Here is an 18,420-nt window from a genome sequence, read left to right on the forward strand (position 1 = left end):
AACTGTAATTAGTTTTTTAATGTAAAATTATTTTTTAAGGAAAACTTTTTGCTGTCTGTCAAATATCATATGATCTACAATTGATACCCTTACACAAGTTAAAAAACAAACCCCTGAATGTAATTATATGTTACCTTATCAATACACCTATTTAGATGCTGGGTGCGTCTGTTAGAGTTCATCTTAGACAAATCTTTTTGACAAATCTGACAAAAGAAACATTCTTCTTGTTCTACTTTAGGATCAGCTGATTTTACTCCCTGTTCAGCAACCTCTTCTTCTGATTCTTAAAAAGAAAATAAGATAAAATAATGTTTTTTATAAAGACCTTCCTGCATCACTGAATTACCAACATAACAAAACTATATATTTGTCAGTAAATACTGTGGATTCATCATTATTCTTTGGATACCAATTTTCGTTGGTACATGTGAACCACGAATTCAATTATTCAATGAATTACAAAGTTTATATAGCATGTATAGGCTTTGTATGCAGAGATTGGTAAAACCACAAAATCAAATATCCACAAAAAATGCAAGTTCTCCACATTCCACAAAAACTGATACCACCAAAATAAATGAATCCACAGTAACTAATATCTATTAAAAATTATTATTTACTTTATTAGTATATCAAATCATTCTGTTACAGCTATTCTGTTTAAAATCCTAGATATTTTCCATAGTGTGGGTTGTGAATGTGACTTGATTCACTTTTTATTTTGCAATAAGTTATCACATTTCACTTTAAAACATATGTTCTCATTACTAGTATATGGTCTCCTTCGTTGATTGGTGAATGCTATAAGTAACAATATGAAGAACAGCAATAAAGCCCTTCAGTGTGTGCATATGTAAATTTTAAAGTCTCATCTATCTTCATCAATAGAGATTTTTCAGAGCATTTCTTTTCCAGTGGTTAAGTCATTTTCACAATGGTCCCTTTTTATACGACCGCAAAAATTTTAATTTTTCGTCGTATATTGCTATCACGTTGGCGTCGTCGTCGTCGTCATCCTGCGTCGTCTTGCGGTGGAAAAAAGGAAGGTTGGGATTGATTTTGGGAGTTTTGGTTCTAACAGTTTAGGAATTAGGGGCCAAAAAAGGGCCCAAATAAGCATTATTCTTGGTTTTCGCACAATAACTTTAGTATAAGTAAATAGAAATCAGTGAAATTTAAACACAAGGTTTATGACCACAAAAGGAAGGTTGGGATTGATTTTGGGAGTTGAGGTTTTAACAGTTTAGGAATAAGGGGCCAAAAAGGGGCCCAAATAAGCATTATTCTTGGTTTTCGCACCATAACTTCAGTATAAGTAAATAGAAATCTATGAAATTTAAACACATGGTTTATGACCATAAAAGGAAGGTTGGGTTTGATTTTGGGAGTTTTGGTCCCAACAGTTTAAGAATAAGGGGCCCAAAGGGTCCAAAATTGAACTTTGTTTGATTTCATCAAAAATTGAATAATTGGGGTTCTTTGATATGCCAAATCTAACTGTGTATGTAGATTCTTAATTTTTGGTCCCGTTTTCAAATTGGTCTACATTAAGGTCCAAAGGGTCCAAAATTAAACTTAGTTTGATTTTAACAAAAATTGAATTCTTGGGCTTTTTTGATATGCTGAATCTAAACATGTACTTAGATTTTTGATTATGGGCCCAGTTTTCAAGTTGGTTCAAATCAGGATCCAAAATTATTATATTAAGTTTTGTGCAATAGCAAGAAATTTTCAATTGCACAGTATTCAGCAATAGCAAGAAATCTTCAATTGCACAGTATTGTGCAGTAGCAAGAAATTTTCAATTGCACAGTAGTGTGCAGTAGCAAGAAATTTTTAATTGCACAGTATTGCGCAATAGCAAGAAATCTTCAATTGCACAGTATTGTGCAATAGCAAATATTTTCAATTGCACAGTATTGTGCAATAGCAAGAAATTTCTAATTGCACAATATCGTGCAATAGCAAAATATTTTCAATTGGAGTTATCTTTCTTTGTCCAGAATAGTAGTTGAATCAACTTAAATCATTGTTTTATACAATGTACAGTGTATATTCACTTTTACTACCGACTGATAAATTAAAACAATCTTTACCATTCAGTGATAACAAGCACTTTATTTTACATTTTAATATTTTATGATGTATTTAAATGAGTAGTTATTGTTGCAAACTTCATTAGAAATTTAAATTGAGATCAGTTTTGGAAAAAGGGAAAGGGGGATGTGAAAAAAAAAGGGGGGGGGGAATTTTTCTCATTTCAGATTTCATAAATAAAAGAAAATTTCTTCAAACATTTTTTTGAGAGGATTAATATTCAACAGCATAGTGAATTGCTCAAAGGCAAAAACAAACTTTTAAATTCATTAGACCACATTCATTCTGTGTCAGAAACCTATGCTGTGTCAACTATTTAATCACAATCCAAATTTAGAGCTGAATCCAGCTTGAATGTTGTGTCCGTACTTGCCCCAACTGTTCAGGGTTCAACCTCTGCGGTCATATAAAGCTGCGCCCTGTGGAGCATCTGGTTATTCTTTGGAATGCTTGTCCCATTTATGAGTTCCTAAATAAATATGTGTTTGTGTGTACAAGTGGCCCACTTGGACTGCTTTAATATAGAAGATTTGTTTCTGTTCAGACAAATAACTTTCCATACACACCAAAGCTACTACATGTATTAGTATTTGTATGTGGGTACTGTAAATTTGTTTATAACCTCCACCATCTCACTAAGTTTTTACACTAGATGTGTACCTGTATGATTGGTCAAACATGTATATATATATATGCACATGCATGATTGGTTAAAATTTAACTTGCAGATTTAATGAATTACCTGCTTGAGTTTTTCCTCTTTGAAACCTTGATTTCAGGCAAGTTTGTAGATGTGAAGCCATGTCTTGGGAATCTATGTCGTCTTTACCACACGCCAAACATTTCCCTTTACTTCCTGGTTTGTCATCCTCTTCACAATCTATCTCAATTACATTGGGATCATCAGCTTCATTTTGGTTTTTAGTTTTCTCAGTCTTATTTTCAATTTTTACAGTATCCTCTATGTCCTCTGTACCTTTGTTATTTAATGTTGAACAAGATGGTTGATTTAAAAGCACTGCATTAGAGCTCTCAGTATCTTTTAACATTTCAGTTTTGATCTGAACTTTCTTTTTAGATTTTTCATTTTTGGGGGCTTTGGCAGAATTTTTATTGATTAAATTTCTCCTTGTTGACTTTCCTTTTCTCATCCCATCTTCCTTACTTTGAGATTCACTACTGCTAAAAAACTTTTGCATCTTTTCTACAGATCTGAATTCACAGGTTTCATTCAAAGAGGGTTGTTTTATAATTTCTACAAGATCTGTGCATGGTTTGTTAACCTTCCTCTGAAGAGAAAGTTTGGTTTTCTGGCTTTTTGAAATTTCACCAGAGGTACTCATTGTTAAAAGATTGATAGTGTGCTAATTTTTATTTTTTCAAATAACAAAATAACAAAATTTCACAGAAAAGTAAGACACACAAGTGTTAAATGTTTTTCTCATCATCCACACCTAATCCAAAATATAAACTAACAAAAACAATTCATATAATCATCTATTACAATCTCTATAGATATGAAAGTCAAATGTAAGTCAAAAAGTTTGTTTACTAATCAACACAATTTTAGATTTTAGACAGATTTGATTGTTTTTTTATCCCTTGATTTCTCAAGAGCTTTTAACTGACTTATTTGTTGTTGTCTTCTTAGTGTTTCATCTCTCCATTCCTGGTTTTTCTTTATCTGAACGAACAGCCTAGATTTTTCTACATCCACAAAATAACTGAAATGGATAAACATAATTACAAATGTATTACCATTCTCTGGGAGTGAGAAATGAAATGATGATATAAGACAATAACCCTGTGAAATATGTAGCGTGTAGTTTTCCCGAACATGTTTTAAAAGGTCGAGCGTAATGTGAAATATGTAGCGTGTAGTTTTCCCGAACATGTTTTAAAAGGTTGAGCGGAATGTGAAATATGTAGTGTGTAGTTTTCCCGAACATGTTTTAAAAGGTCGAGCGGAATGGCAAAATTTCAATTGTAAATCCACTGTCAGATCTTTTTTGAAGTAAACAAAATGAGAACAGTTTTAGATACTATGCCTCTACATTATGAAATGAGCTGCCAAATTAAATGCAAACCAGCCGTTTTCACAATTATTTTCTAAATGAAAAGGTCATGATGACAGCTCATACATCATGTACATGACGTACATGTCATACGAATGCTATGCCTGAAGATTCATTTATTGAAACATGTACATGTACATGTACATGTACAAAAAAATGATGTAGTTTATGTTTAATTTTGTGATGCCATTTAGAATGATCTGCTGATTTTGAAAATTACACTTAGTTTATATATTTAGTGCATATATGTTATTATGATAGATTTGGCTATTTTTGCATGTTTTGAGCATTTTTATTTTGATTCTTATAAATCGTTGGGTTTTGAAAATTTTGCTTTGAGCGTTCCTGATGAACATGATGAAGGTGAATCCAGAAAAGGGCTTCAGATGCATGAAATTTATAGAGCGTGTTGTTTTCAGTTTTATTTTCTATTTTTGTGAAAGTATGTTGTTATCCTTATCATGCTTAACAGCTCTAAGCATTAATGTTATATTTAATTTTTAAACTGCATGTGTAAAATTGAGAATGAAAATGGGAAATGTGTCAAAGAGACAACAATAAAATTGAGAATGGAAATGGGGAATGTATCAAAGAGACAACAACCCGACCATAGAAAAAACAACAGCAGAAGGTCACCAACAGGTCTTCAATGTAACGAGGAATTCCCGCACCCAGAGGCGTCCTTCAGCTGGCCCCTAAACAAATATATACTATTCAGTGATAATGAACGCCATAGTAATTTCCAAATTGTACACAAGAAACTAAAATAAAAATAATACAAGACTAACAAAGATCAGAGGCTCCTAACTTGGGACAACCCAACTTATGAACAGAAAACAGTCAAAGGGCGGCCAATGATATATATATATATATATATATGTTCTGTACAAGATGTTAAGTTTGTACAATTTGTTATTTGTACAGGGTTCTTGTACAAGTTAGAGGTTTTTTTGACACATAACATTATGAACCAGGTCATAAAAGTTTATCTTCTTAAATGAACCAGTTTAATGTCTTTAAATTAAGATTTTATACTTCAAACTAACAATTGATGCTATTCTCCTTGTCGTCAAACTGGAAATAAGGATAACAGAATGGTATAAATTCTACTTTTATTTTTCTCTTTTTATATCATTGTTTATACCAAAATCATATTCATAAAAAGTCTTTTTGTGTTCTTAAAATGTGTGTGTATACATATCGAATGCTCAGTATTTGACTGTATCGTGTACATGTAGTTGTGGAAGCATGACAGGAATTTAAAGAATTTAATATGCGAAACAAAAAATTGTGTTTGCATTATCCATTTGTGTTAAGCAATTCATAAAACACTAATAATTTGTACAAAAAATCTGTACAAATTATAATTTGCACATCATTACAACTTGTATACAACATATATATATATATATTTTTTTCTGAAGAGAATTCTTTAATTTTTCAAAATTCTGTAAAATCCAGTAAAATTGCAAGCCAAAGTTGGGAGAAAGACCACCTTCCAAAGAGAGATTTTAACAACAACCCTCTGACTAGACGTACATAGTGCTGTGGTCCAGAATCAACAGACAGGTCATTCTTGTAGAGCTTACAGTGCCATGGAAAACAAGACTAGAAGAAGCCCATAAGAGAAAGCTTGCCATGTATCAGGAATTGGAAACAGACATCAACAAGAAGAATTGGAGGACATGGTCTTTCCCAGTGGAGGTAGATGTATCAGGAATTGGTAACAGACATCAACAAGAAGAATTGGAGGACATGGTATTTTCCAGTGAAGGTAGGCTGTACAGACTTTGTTTCTCAAACATTTTGGAGAGCCTTCAGGGGTCCCTAGGACTAACTGGACCAGTAAGAAGAAGCTTGGTTGGAAAAGTTGGGAAACAGGTAGAGGAAGCTTCTGGTTGGGTATGGAGGAAGAGAGAAGAGAATGTACATGTAGCTGGTTCCTAGTGGAGGATTATTAACTCAGTCCGTGTACCCCCTGGAGATTGTCGTGGACAGCGCTGCAACAGCCATGGAGAGGGGATCCAACTAATGATGTAACCAACTGAGCAGTGCACTGTACATGTATTTAAGGTATTTATAATTTGTCCAAATTTTGTAAATCCAGAAAAGTTCTTACATTTTTATTTTCCAAAACATAAAATATATTTGAATTTTATTTATCTAGGGCATGCTTACATTGAAGTCCAGAAAAGCATGCAATCTGCTGTGGGTATTTTTGCAATTTTGACTTTTTTATCCAACATTGACATAAAAGGTGTCAATGCAAAAATCTAAAATAACCTTCCTAAGTTCCTAGACATCATGATTATTTAAACTTTTCCAGATGCACAATTGTGTAGGTACTCAGAGTAAATTTTGATATAATGTTATCAATTTGTCATTTTGGGGTAACACGAATTACCGAATAACAGTGTTATTATCCGAATAACTCATGTAATTACCGAATAACTCTTCAAATATCAATATTAACACATTTAAGTGACTTTTAAACATATATTATTGAATAAAATTATAATAGAAGTGTATTTTATAACCTAAAAATAAAAAAAAAGTTGCAGGTAAGTTAATATTGATCATTATAAAATTATGGATATCGGTGTGTACTTCCAAGATGGCGACCAAGGAAAACGTAAGAAATGAAGAAAAGAAAGATTGCATACAACCCTCAACGTGTTCATCTTAGACCACCAAAGTGGAGCCCTCACGCCACGTCACGGCAATGAACAATGTGAGGGTGGGCATTTTTTAAAATAAAATATGGAATAGTAAACTATTTAAATTAGTTTTTGTTTTAATTTTAGTTATAAAAAAAATATTATCTTTATCATATTTTTATATTTGTGATTTAGAAATGGATGTTAACTAAGCCCCTTTAAATCTATAAAATTACAACTATTAAGATATCCTGCACAAGGCACGGGCTTATCTGTCATAGTCCGCGGAAATACTTTATTTAGAATTTATTGTAAAAAATTTATAACTACTAAGATATCCTGCACAAGGCACGGGCTTATCTGTCATAGTCCGCGGAAATACTTTATTTAGAATTTATTGTAAAAAATTTATAACTACTAAGATATCCTGCACAAGGCACGGGCTTATCTGTCATAGTCCGCGGAAATACTTTATTTAGAATTTATTGTAAAAAATTTATAACTACTAAGATATCCTGCACAAGGCACGGGCTTATCTGTCATAGTCCGCGGAAATACTTTATTTAGAATTTCAACCTGAAAACATGCGAAACAATACTATACATGCATTATGTATCAAGTGCATAAAACAGCAGTGGGGAAACAACAAAAGAAAAATGCATTAAACAGAATAAAAATAAATTGCATAAACAAAACTGTATACTTACTTAAACACTAAAATAATTGAAAAAAGATAATTGAACCTGCATTGGTTGCAACGTAAACATGTACTTACCAGTATAACTACATACGAAATATACACAATAAAATTGAACATGAACAATATACGAAAATGTATAACTTTATTAAAATATCTTTTTTTAATAATTTTTTATTTTAAATAATCAAAAATTATTGGTGAAACATTGAACATTATTACCCTTTGACAGAAAACTAACATAGGATGTACATATTGTATATAGTTGTAAATATTTATTTGTGTTCTATTTTTCATTATTATAATTATTGGTGTTGGTAATGCAGCCTTGGTATACCAAGACAGTCACAAGCCTGTTTAATGCAGAGTGTCCATACTGTAATATAATTTCATTATCTCTTAATGATTAATTATGTAATGGGCACGTGTCAGTAAACAACAACCCAATTAACAATCTAACAGAAGTGTGAGGTAATGATTATTTTGTTTATTGGAACTAATTAACTCATTATCACTTTCAAATTATTCAATGTATGAAAATAAATAAAAGTAGCAATAAAAAAAACGTAAATACTAATTTTAGAAGAATATTAATTGAGTATTATTTTATTATTTTTAATTCTGATTTTTTAGTAATTTAAATTAAGTAAATTAAATACATTTTAAATGAAATAAGAAATAAATGAAATATAATAAACTAGGTGAAAGATTGTCTTCTTTGAAATTAAATATTTTATTTTATTTTTCTTGTACCATGTTTCACTCTCTATTAATAATATAAAAAAAAAACCAATTTCGCATTTGTATAGCTTATAATAAAAGGTATGTATGAAAATTACTTACCTTTCTAACGCCTTGGCCATGTCATACTTGTTGTCTGTAAAGCAACAGTCCTTACAAAGGAACTTTAGAGACGCATCTGACCAGGCCAATAACAATGCATCATCCATTGGGACACAAGCACTGTGAACCCAACGATCACAACAACTGCATTGAATGGTGCAATCAACACATTCTTCATCACATTGAACACACGGATATAAAGCCATTTTGAAAATGGAAGACAGCACACATGTATTCATGGCTTTTTATACAAAATTAAAGTGACTTGTAAAAACATTTATATTTGCCAATGAAAATCTTATATTTAGTTTTGAGAAAATTTTATTAGAATAAACATAAAAATCATCCATTCAGAAGCTTTGATTTTATTAAACAATCATTAGACAATTCTCTGTATATACAGTAAATTATTTAATACTATATTTTCATGGCGTTTTCCTTTGAAGGCATGTATGCAATCTTTCTTTTCTTCATTTCTTACGTTTTCCTTGGTCGCCATCTTGGAAGTACACACCGATATCCATAATTTTATAATGATCAATATTAACTTACCTGCAACTTTTTTTTTATTTTTAGGTTATAAAATACACTTCTATTATAATTTTATTCAATAATATATGTTTAAAAGTCACTTAAATGTGTTAATATTGATATTTGAAGAGTTATTCGGTAATTACATGAGTTATTCGGATAATAACACTGTTATTCGGTAATTCGAGGTACCGGTCATTTTGGGCATGTTGGGGTCTGTACGGCTTTTTAAAGATGAGTATGCGCTAGGCCTAGGGCTTTGTTCATTGTTGAAGGACTTCCGGGATCTTAAGTTGTTTAAAATTTCTTTGTCATTTTGGTCTCTTGTGGAAAAGTTCAAGTTATCGCAATGGCAATCATATGATATCAAATCTTTTTAAAATTTTAGATGTGATTATGGTTGATTTTCTTACTTCATTACAGCTCCTAATCCCAGGCCAAAAGCAACAACTCCGAATACGAATCTGTTTCGAAATTTATAAGCTGCTGTTCCCCGCATATATTTTGATCGCTTTATTTCTTGCCCGTCCATATCAATGCACTTATTTTTATAATTTTCATGTTTTTGTGGAGGCTGCCATCTTTGCAAGGTCTTTACATGCGGAATTTGGACAACTCGGACCAACGACATCTCGGACCAATATTTGATTCAAGATTCACGAATTGGCCAAATTATCTACGACCCTTAAGGACAGAGGCGGATTTAGATGGGGGGTTTTTTAGGGGGCCGGGTCCCCCATTTTCTGAGAAAAGTTGGTTGATTCATACAAATATTTTATTGGCACAAACGCAATTACAATAATTGGCAAAGGCCATATTTCAGTGCATTACAACAACGAATACAGCATACTAGTAGTTAAATATGTTATAATTAGGAAGCTAAAATCTCGTTTCTATGCACCAGACATTTATATATATAAGAACTAGTCACTTTCAGGACTTTTAAAGAATTACTATTAATGCAACTATTAATATTTAGCTGATTTTCACTACAACATGCAGAAAGTATATTTAATATTATATTTTTAAAGTTAATTCTATAGTTGAAAAAAACTTTCTCATTTCAGTAAAAAGTGATTTTCATCTTCTACCTCAGCTGATTTACATACATTACAAACTCGTTCATCGGTGGGTAAACCTAAATATCGCCCTTTTTCAATAGCAAGATTGTGTGCACTCAATCTAATTTTACACACAGATGACCTTTCTAATCTATTACTTAGAACATCAACATAAGAACTACGCTGATTTGAATTATGAAATTGTTGGTAAAATTTTAGTTTTGATGAATCTTGAATTTTTGATGATTGATCCTGTGTGCACTGATCAATCACTCGTTGTTTAATACTTGGTAGATATTTTTTAATAGAAAAGTTTCCCCCAGCTAGGTTTGAAAATCCTAGATTGGGCCATAAAAAAGAATAGGTTTGTTTGCCCAAACGCTACCTACCCAGAAAAGGGCTGCCTACTCAAATTCTTTTATTGTCCTGATTTGAAGACATTTTTTTTAATCAGATTATGAAGACTAATAAACACTCGATACTTCAATTTCTCTTTTTGAAAAAAGAAAAAGAAAATGCCTACCTACCTGCCCACTGTCTCAACCTTTGGGTAGGGTTTGGGCAAACCAATTTTTTTTTAATTGTGGCCTTGTTTAAAATAGAATAAAGTTTCCTTGTCCAGGGGTTATTTTTTCAGTTGCCAGAAAAACTATGGATACAAGTGTGTTTTCAGACCTTAAAATATGATCAAATAACTTAATACAAGAATTGTCTACCGAATTATCAAAAACACCCCAAACCCACTACAATACAGCAATATGGGGCTTACTAATGAATCAAATAATTTTTCTAAAAGTTTACAAGGATTATCTTCAATTATATAGGGAATTACTGAAACATGACTGGAACGGGGCCCCTTTTAGTAAGTCAATATGGGCCCCACTTATGAAAATTTCTACACTCAAATATAAAATGGTAAAGAAAGACAAACTATAATGCAAATAATTTTTTTTTAAAAGACTCACATTTTGATCAGGGTGCCGATATACCTGAAAATCTCATATGGTCATTTGCGACAATTTGTTTCAAGTTTATCATATCACATGTATGTATAATTTTGTCTTTGAAATACTCATTCAGGTATGGTATTCGACAATTGATTGATACAACAACATATAATTTGTTAGAGTCGCACCTCTTTAACTGAAACCTTTGATATAAAACACAATCAAATATTAACAGATTCATCATAAAAGAGCCCCTGTTAAAAGAGTGATGAGAGACTGTAAAACACACAGGAAAATACTTTTATATTAAATCTATAACAGATATCAATATATCTTACCATTTAAAAACACTATAATATTAAAAACGTTACAATTACACAATAAGCAAACAACATTATATTATAAACTTATTACGAGTCAGCTGTATAAAATACACTTTCTCTTAAAAAGTACTTCATCATGGCAGATTTTGATTGCAAAATAACAAACTCTGTCATCAATTCAATTCTATGGTCTGCGATTGACTATGGTGCCTCTATTTGGAGTACTATGGAATTTTCATGTATAAATGCTGCTAAACATAATTAAGGCTATGAGATTTTTTAGAGGGGGTAGATATACCCCTAAAAGAGGGACGAAATATATCAGAGGGACAGTCAAACTCATAAATCGAAAATAAACTGACAGTGCCTGGCTAAAAATGAAAGAAGGCAAACAGACAAACAATAGAACACATGACACAACATAGAAAACTAAAGAATAAGCAACTCGAACCCCACCAAAAACTATATATAGGGGTGATCTCAGGTGCTCCGGGAGGGCTACTTAGCACTTTATTGAGATACGGGATTGAAACACAGGCATTTGTCTCAGAATTGGTTTTTCCTATATATATTGTTTTATTATATTGTTTTATTAAGATATGTAGTATTTTTTTCTGAAACAAGTGTCTGTGGATTGAAACAATGTATTGTTATACACTGAGTGGCCTACTATATTTAGGACATGGTCACGATGTACAATAAGATGTCTAATTGTAGACTTAATATTAAATTAAGAAACCTCAGTGTGATGTAACATTTATAAAACAGTCTTACTTGCTGGCTCATGCATTTTCACCCTGATAAATGCACATTCTCATGAGTGTAATACAAACACGAAAACTCTTAGACTTTTCTTACAAATTACACAATCACTCTCTCGAAAAAGTTGACTCTACAAAATATTACGATTTAACTCTTCAATTAAACTAAAACTGAGATAAACATATTGATAATATGACATCAAAAGTACACAAGTCTCTTGGATTTATTCGTATAAATCTTGGAATAGCCTCACATGTAGTAAAATATTAAGCATTTGAAAAAGCTTATTTACTGCTCAACTATTTGGGATCCGTATCAAATTTCACAAATTGAAAAAAAGTTACAAAAGTGCAGCCTACTTCACAAGCAACCGCTTCCATAACACACGACCTGTTACTGAAATGGCGACAGAATTAAACTGATACCAACTTGAAATTAGGCGTTTAAGGTACAGACTTGTTTTGTTTTTTTACAAAACTATATTCAAAATTGTTGCTGTCCCTACATTTTACCTTATGAGTTAGACAATAGAACCTGACAAAGCTATCCACACTTATTTAGACAAATACAAACATCTTTTAAGACAGTTATAAATATTAATTTTATCCACGTACAGTTATGGACTGGAGTTATCTGCAACAACAAATAGTGTCGTGCAGTACAAGAGTATGATCTCAGAATCTGCTCGCATCCCTATTTGCTATCACTAGTTATTATTGTAATCAAATGTATATAGTAGAAAACTTTTATTTAAATGTTGTTTTTTCAAATGTACATAAATTATTTGTTGTTTGATTTGGTTTCTTTTTTTTTCTAGTTTCCTTGTTAATTATAAACAAATTTCATAGTCGACGTCTGGCGAATAATCTTCAATAAATCGGAAGGATCGCTAGACACTTTAAGAAGAAGTGTCTGTGCTGAGTTTGCCGGGTTATAAACTGTGATTTATAATAGTACAAGAACAATGAAGTAATGAGAATAAAGGGGCGCAATTGATGCCCATAGGAAAACCTACAACATATCGATAAACTTTATTGCCGAAACGTACATAAATATTATCAAGGAGAACATTAACAGCTCCAATCTTCTAAAGAGCCTGTGTCGCTCAACTGCATATTCAACAATGACAAAGATGTAACTTACAATTTCAGTCATCATAGTGTTTTCAAGATAACAGGCAAAAATCCATAAAAATACGTAACAATTATCATTTAATGGCAAACATCCAATAACGAGTCGAATGAAGGTTTCAGACATTATGGCTATTTAATTGTTGATCTTGTCTTGCCCCTGCTAGAGTTCACTATTCATTGCGGTTTTCAAGATAATAGACAAAACTTGCATTGTCTCCCTCTGTTATATTTTTAGCCATGGTGCCCATGTTTATTGGAAGGAACAGTCATTGGACACATTTAAAAAAAAAAAAATACCCCCATATCGATTGTGACCAAGTTTGGTTAGATTTGGCACATTGGGCCATATTAGCTGAATATCGTCATTAATGGGTATATCGATAACTCAAATAAAGGTTGTTAAACGATTGCAACCTTATTGACGCATTTGTAAATCTTGTCTTGCTGATCTTAATTCAAGTGCTGAGAATTGAACAATTTATAACAAAAGATATGAATACCAGGTAACTATTTTAAAATGGTGAAAAAGCTTGTTCTTGCGACAAATTATTTCATTTTGATAAGAATTTGCATGAAAAATCAATTTGATAATAATGTTTCCGAGGCAAATTCATCTCATGAAAACAAAGTATAACAATAATATAAAATCATAATAAATTCTTTATTTAAAGAGGGGAACTTAATTAGAACTACTCTAATTTCCATTGGGCCCTCAAACAAAATACACATATATACGGTTAACACTCATACATCAAAAGACAAATATTAATACACACAAACCAAACTTTTTAACATTTAAATGGCAACAGTTTATAAAGTTTTCAAATTGTCTCCATAAAAGTTTTTAATTTACATATATATATTAGTTTCAAAGAGAATGATTATACATTTTATAACAAAGATTCTTGCAACATCTTTTTTTTTTTATTGTGAATGGTAATTTATTTCATACCTTGCATGGTTGCAAAATAATGAACATAATTTTTTTGCATAAAAATTGGTTTGGTCTTGGACCAAAAAGATCGTTATTACAGACACACCGTAATTCGTAGTTTTTTTAACAATATTATTATTTAGTTTCGATTAGTCGGTGTCAATCCAATTATATTTTTTCACATGAAAAGTGACTGTTGGTATTCTACGCTTCTATGCCATTCTAATAGTTGTATAAGTTTTTGTTTTGAACTCAATTTCATACCGTAATTGGTCGATATCCATAAACTTAAACACTTATTTTCTATTTGCATATACTAACGGTTTTATGTATGAGATTATAGATAATAGATATAAAACTAATATTTACTTCCTACATCAACGAAACAACTCTTGTTTTGACGAACAACTGATTTATAAAAAAAACATGTTCATGTTTCAAGAATTTTTTTTTTCACTTTTATATTTTTATTAGAAAAATGGGGAAAAAAACAATAATACTACTAAGAAATTAAATTAAAAATGATATATTCACTTCTTGCCAAATGCATTAATCAATTGAGATAAACCAGAGTTAATGTTTGTCTGTGTTTTGGTAATATCAGTTTGATGTCCAAATGCCCACGTGGAAATCTGCTCACTGCAGTTCTTTGAAATTTCCATGACTTCTCCGACAACTCTAGTAAAAGAAAAATAATTCATTATAATAGTCTCAGTGAAACTGCAAAAAGAAGCACTCACTTTTAATTATTCACCAGCATTTAAAGTAAAGGTATTCAATGAAGAGAAAAAAAATCTCATTACATTTGTTGTTATCTATTTTTATCTTGTGTCGTTGGAAATGATTTTTCTCACATACAAAGTACAGAATATTCAACTCAGTTTATACTAAATAAACAATAATTATCCCGAGTAATAACTACCTGAGAGCTTATTTTATAGTAGCTGTATACAGAAGATATTCTGTTAAATACACATAAAAATAACTCATTCACAGACAATGAAATTTGCTGGACTATAGTATAAAAGTCGAACAGAACATATGATGCTCGACTACATCATTGGAACCAAAGGCGAAGAGATCTTTTCGTCATTTACGGACAATGTGAAGTTCATCAATTTTATAGCATGGGAAAGAAAGACAAAAAGAAAACATGTTCATCATTCACGGATAATGGAATCTTCATCATTCACGGACAATGGACAATTTCTCAACTATAAAAACGAAACGAGAGGCGAACAGAGCATTAGCTCATCTTACTGAAAACTGCTTCAATAACAATTGATCGAATTGTAACTTTTTTTTTTAATACACTCTTAAAGTTATAGACTAATTTTAGTCCCATCATGGACCTCAATATATGATAAATATACATAGAATTATTCCCAGTTCCCATTCAAAACAATGTCTCACAAGTCCCTCTTTTTTTCAAAATCCTAAATCCACACCTAAAACAGATCTCATGCTAGTACATTAATGTCACAAACAGTGAGGGGGGATAGGAGGGGTCTTGATCCCGAAATCCCGGACTTAAAAAAACGAAATCCCGAGGTCCCGAATTTAAATAAAGCAAATCCCGACATCCCGAAATCCGAAAAAAAGGATTCCCGGATCCCGAAAGGGTCAATCCCGAAATCCCGAGCTTAAAAACACCCGATCCCGGAGTCCCGATAAAGGTCCTATCCCCCCTCAACAGTCCATTCAGAAAAAAAAACCATATTGTGCATAACCAATGTAACTTGTGTACAAAATTCCAATACAGTAAATTTGAAATTAACAGGCAAATAAACATTTATTTTGAAACAAACACGCGACAAGACACGTGCACGCATACTCACTTTGGATTTTTGAGGATTTTCTTAACATTGTAGACGGACCACAATGCGTTTCTGTTCTCCATCAAAATATCACAAAAACCACTGCTGATGAAACATTCTGTTACTTTTTCTTCCATTTGATGTTTGACCACATCACAACTTAGTCTGTCCAATCGGTATAAAGATTTCATAAACAGTGTCAGACACTTACCAGCGTCTAATACAAACTGCTGTCCCTAAAATACAACATTTTATGTTACAGATTTTACAACAGAACTTCAAATCAGTAATATTTTATCGTTTTTAACAACATGAGAAAATTAAACGAACGACTTGTGTATAAGGAAACTTTGACATACATTTAGTGCATGTAGACCCCAGTAACCCATAGTGATCTAGCGCAGAAGACATATACTAACCGACACGAGTAACGATCTAAAGTTTGATTTGAAATCTATCGCAAAAGATCATGTTACTTATGAAAAACTGTCATCCCATTATCCCATGAAAAATATTAACTTGCAACGAGAGTGCATATGGTTAAAAAAATCTTAAGATGTCAAAATATAAACAGACAGTTATTGGAAAAGGAGATCAAATTTCTTTTGCGAAAAATGATGACAAAAATCGACACTTAATTGAAAATAAGGACTTTTAATTGCCCATAAAAGGAATACACGGATGATGAAATTGCTTAAAACACTGAAATAATTATTTTCCGTACGCTTAAAATGGTCTCTATAAGATTCGGATCCATAAAAAAAGAAAACTGAAAATTTCAAATAATCTAACGCCAATACAAATTGAATAAGCAAATAATTTCCTATTAAGCCTGGTTTGATTTTACACAACCAAGTTTTCTTAAAGTAAAGTTTTAATATTGTAAATTAATTATCTTCTCTAACCTGTGGAGTAAAACTATCTAAATACAAAGGCATATGCATTTTTTCACAGTTGTATAGGTCATATGTTTTAGGAAAGCCACACAGTCCACATGCATATCTGTCTTCGAAACAATCATAGAAAGTACAGTCTCCCAAATCTGCTTTGGCCTCACACATAGGATCTGTAGCTGTAACATTAAAAACACGCTTTGGATTATTACATATTCAATATAAGACATTTAGCTACCAAGAAAACATAAATTTTGATTATCACAAATTTGGCATATAGCTATGAACAACGAAAACATTTCAGTTCTTTCGATTATCAAACATAAGGTTTGTAGCCACAATGAAAATCATTTCGATTATGAAATCTGTGATTTGATGATTTGATAACACTAGCCATGGGTCTTAAAACATACTATTTAAATTACACAATATTGGGTCTGTATAGTTTCATCGAAAAATATATTTACTCTGTCGCCTAGTTTCAGAAAACCAAGGAAATTCCGACAGCATCTTCTACGTATATATAGCTCAATTGTATTGATATTTAACTGTTCAGTGTCCATTGACAAATATTACATGCGCATTCAGAACGATAGCATGTAAATGAGGTATGCAAATACCAATCTTTGTATTATACACAGATACAGAGTCGGATTTAAACAGCAAGCTCCATATGCACCACTACTGTTAGTTGATCCGGTCCGTTACCGGCATCGTCCTGCACTCTTAGCGCGAGGACCCACCCAAGCAAGTTATAGTTTTAAATGTATAACTTTCAGCATTACAACTTTTCACGTTTAAATATATAACTTTCAGCATAGCAACCTTTCAAGTTGCATGTGTACAATCAATATACTTACCAATCAATGGATCTTTGAAGCTTGGAGCAGTACTGCATTGCCCTTTTGTTCCCGTTATTTTGGTTAGTAAATCCCACAGAGAAGCATTAGAAAAGGCAAAACAAGAACAAAGTAAAAATAAAGCCTTCATGTTGATATTTTGAAGTAAACAACGTATTCATATGTGAGGAATGTTTTTATATGATCATGATGATGTCAATGAATCATTTGTTTTTCAGACAGTTTTATGTTATTAATCGGCTGATTAATTAGCATTTACTTCGTCATCTCCATAAAAAAAAACAAAGAAAAAATTATAATCACAACAAATGACAGGTATATATTTGGGTACATTGACAATCGACATAATGTTGTTTGTTATCTTTGTGTCCTGTGGCAATTTGTAAATTCAGTAAAAAGATGTTTCATAACTATTAAACAAATGTGTATGTATATGTATGTACATTTTATTGATTAAATAATGCAAACATATCCCAGGTATAAAACAGATAGTTTTCAATATGGGACAAAAAATAAAGATGAATACAAAGGTACACTGCAAGATACAATAAAACAGATTATGTTCACAGGATTTCGATTGCAATATATTTTGGGTAGGCACTTAAAGTTAACCATCGAGGGACGTTAACTACCGAGGGTAGTAATGAATATTCATCTTTACCGGATGATTGACAGCGATGTAAATAAAAACATGAGAGTGATTACCGTGTGTCAACGTCATATCAAATTAATTCAATTTAATTGTTAGAAATACTGTTTTCTGCTGAAAATTAAAAAATAAATAAAA

The 18,420-nt window shown here is 31.6% G+C and overlaps 2 protein-coding genes across 2 annotated transcripts in view; both read right to left on the minus strand.

Moving 5' to 3' along the window:
* The window catches only part of LOC143042956 (structure-specific endonuclease subunit SLX4-like), a 20,417-nt gene extending 10,895 nt beyond the window's left edge, over positions 1-9,522 (minus strand). The window contains exons 1-3 of the mRNA XM_076215459.1: positions 9,317-9,522; positions 2,843-3,824; positions 135-286 (exon numbers count right to left, since the gene is read on the minus strand). Of these exons, the coding sequence (XP_076071574.1) occupies positions 135-286; positions 2,843-3,443 (753 nt within the window). The 5' untranslated portion in view covers positions 3,444-3,824; positions 9,317-9,522. The remainder of the gene's footprint in view (positions 1-134; positions 287-2,842; positions 3,825-9,316) is intronic.
* A 4,249-nt stretch (positions 9,523-13,771) lies between these two features.
* LOC143085001 (uncharacterized) lies at positions 13,772-17,793 on the minus strand. Its single transcript, XM_076261121.1, has 4 exons — positions 17,634-17,793; positions 16,786-16,952; positions 15,902-16,116; positions 13,772-14,741 (listed from the first exon to the last, which is right to left on the minus strand). The coding sequence occupies exons 1-4, from the start codon at positions 17,761-17,763 to the stop codon at positions 14,594-14,596; spliced, it is 660 nt and encodes a 219-aa protein (XP_076117236.1). The 5' UTR covers positions 17,764-17,793; the 3' UTR covers positions 13,772-14,593.
* Positions 17,794-18,420: the final 627 nt, after the last annotated feature.

Source organism: Mytilus galloprovincialis, chromosome 8 (assembly GCF_965363235.1).
Source record: "Mytilus galloprovincialis chromosome 8, xbMytGall1.hap1.1, whole genome shotgun sequence".
Taxonomy (NCBI): Eukaryota; Metazoa; Mollusca; class Bivalvia; order Mytilida; family Mytilidae; genus Mytilus; species Mytilus galloprovincialis.

Coding starts and splice junctions, on each gene's coding strand:
- LOC143085001 (XM_076261121.1), bottom strand. CDS start 17,763: ATGAAGGCTTTATTTTTACTTTGTTCTTGTTTTGCCTTTTCTAATGCT. Junction 16,953..17,633: donor CTTCAAAGATCCATTGATTG/GTAAGTATATTG, acceptor TTAATGTTACAG/CTACAGATCCTATGTGTGAG. Junction 14,742..15,901: donor AAAATCCTCAAAAATCCAAA/GTGAGTATGCGT, acceptor TTCTTTTACTAG/AGTTGTCGGAGAAGTCATGG.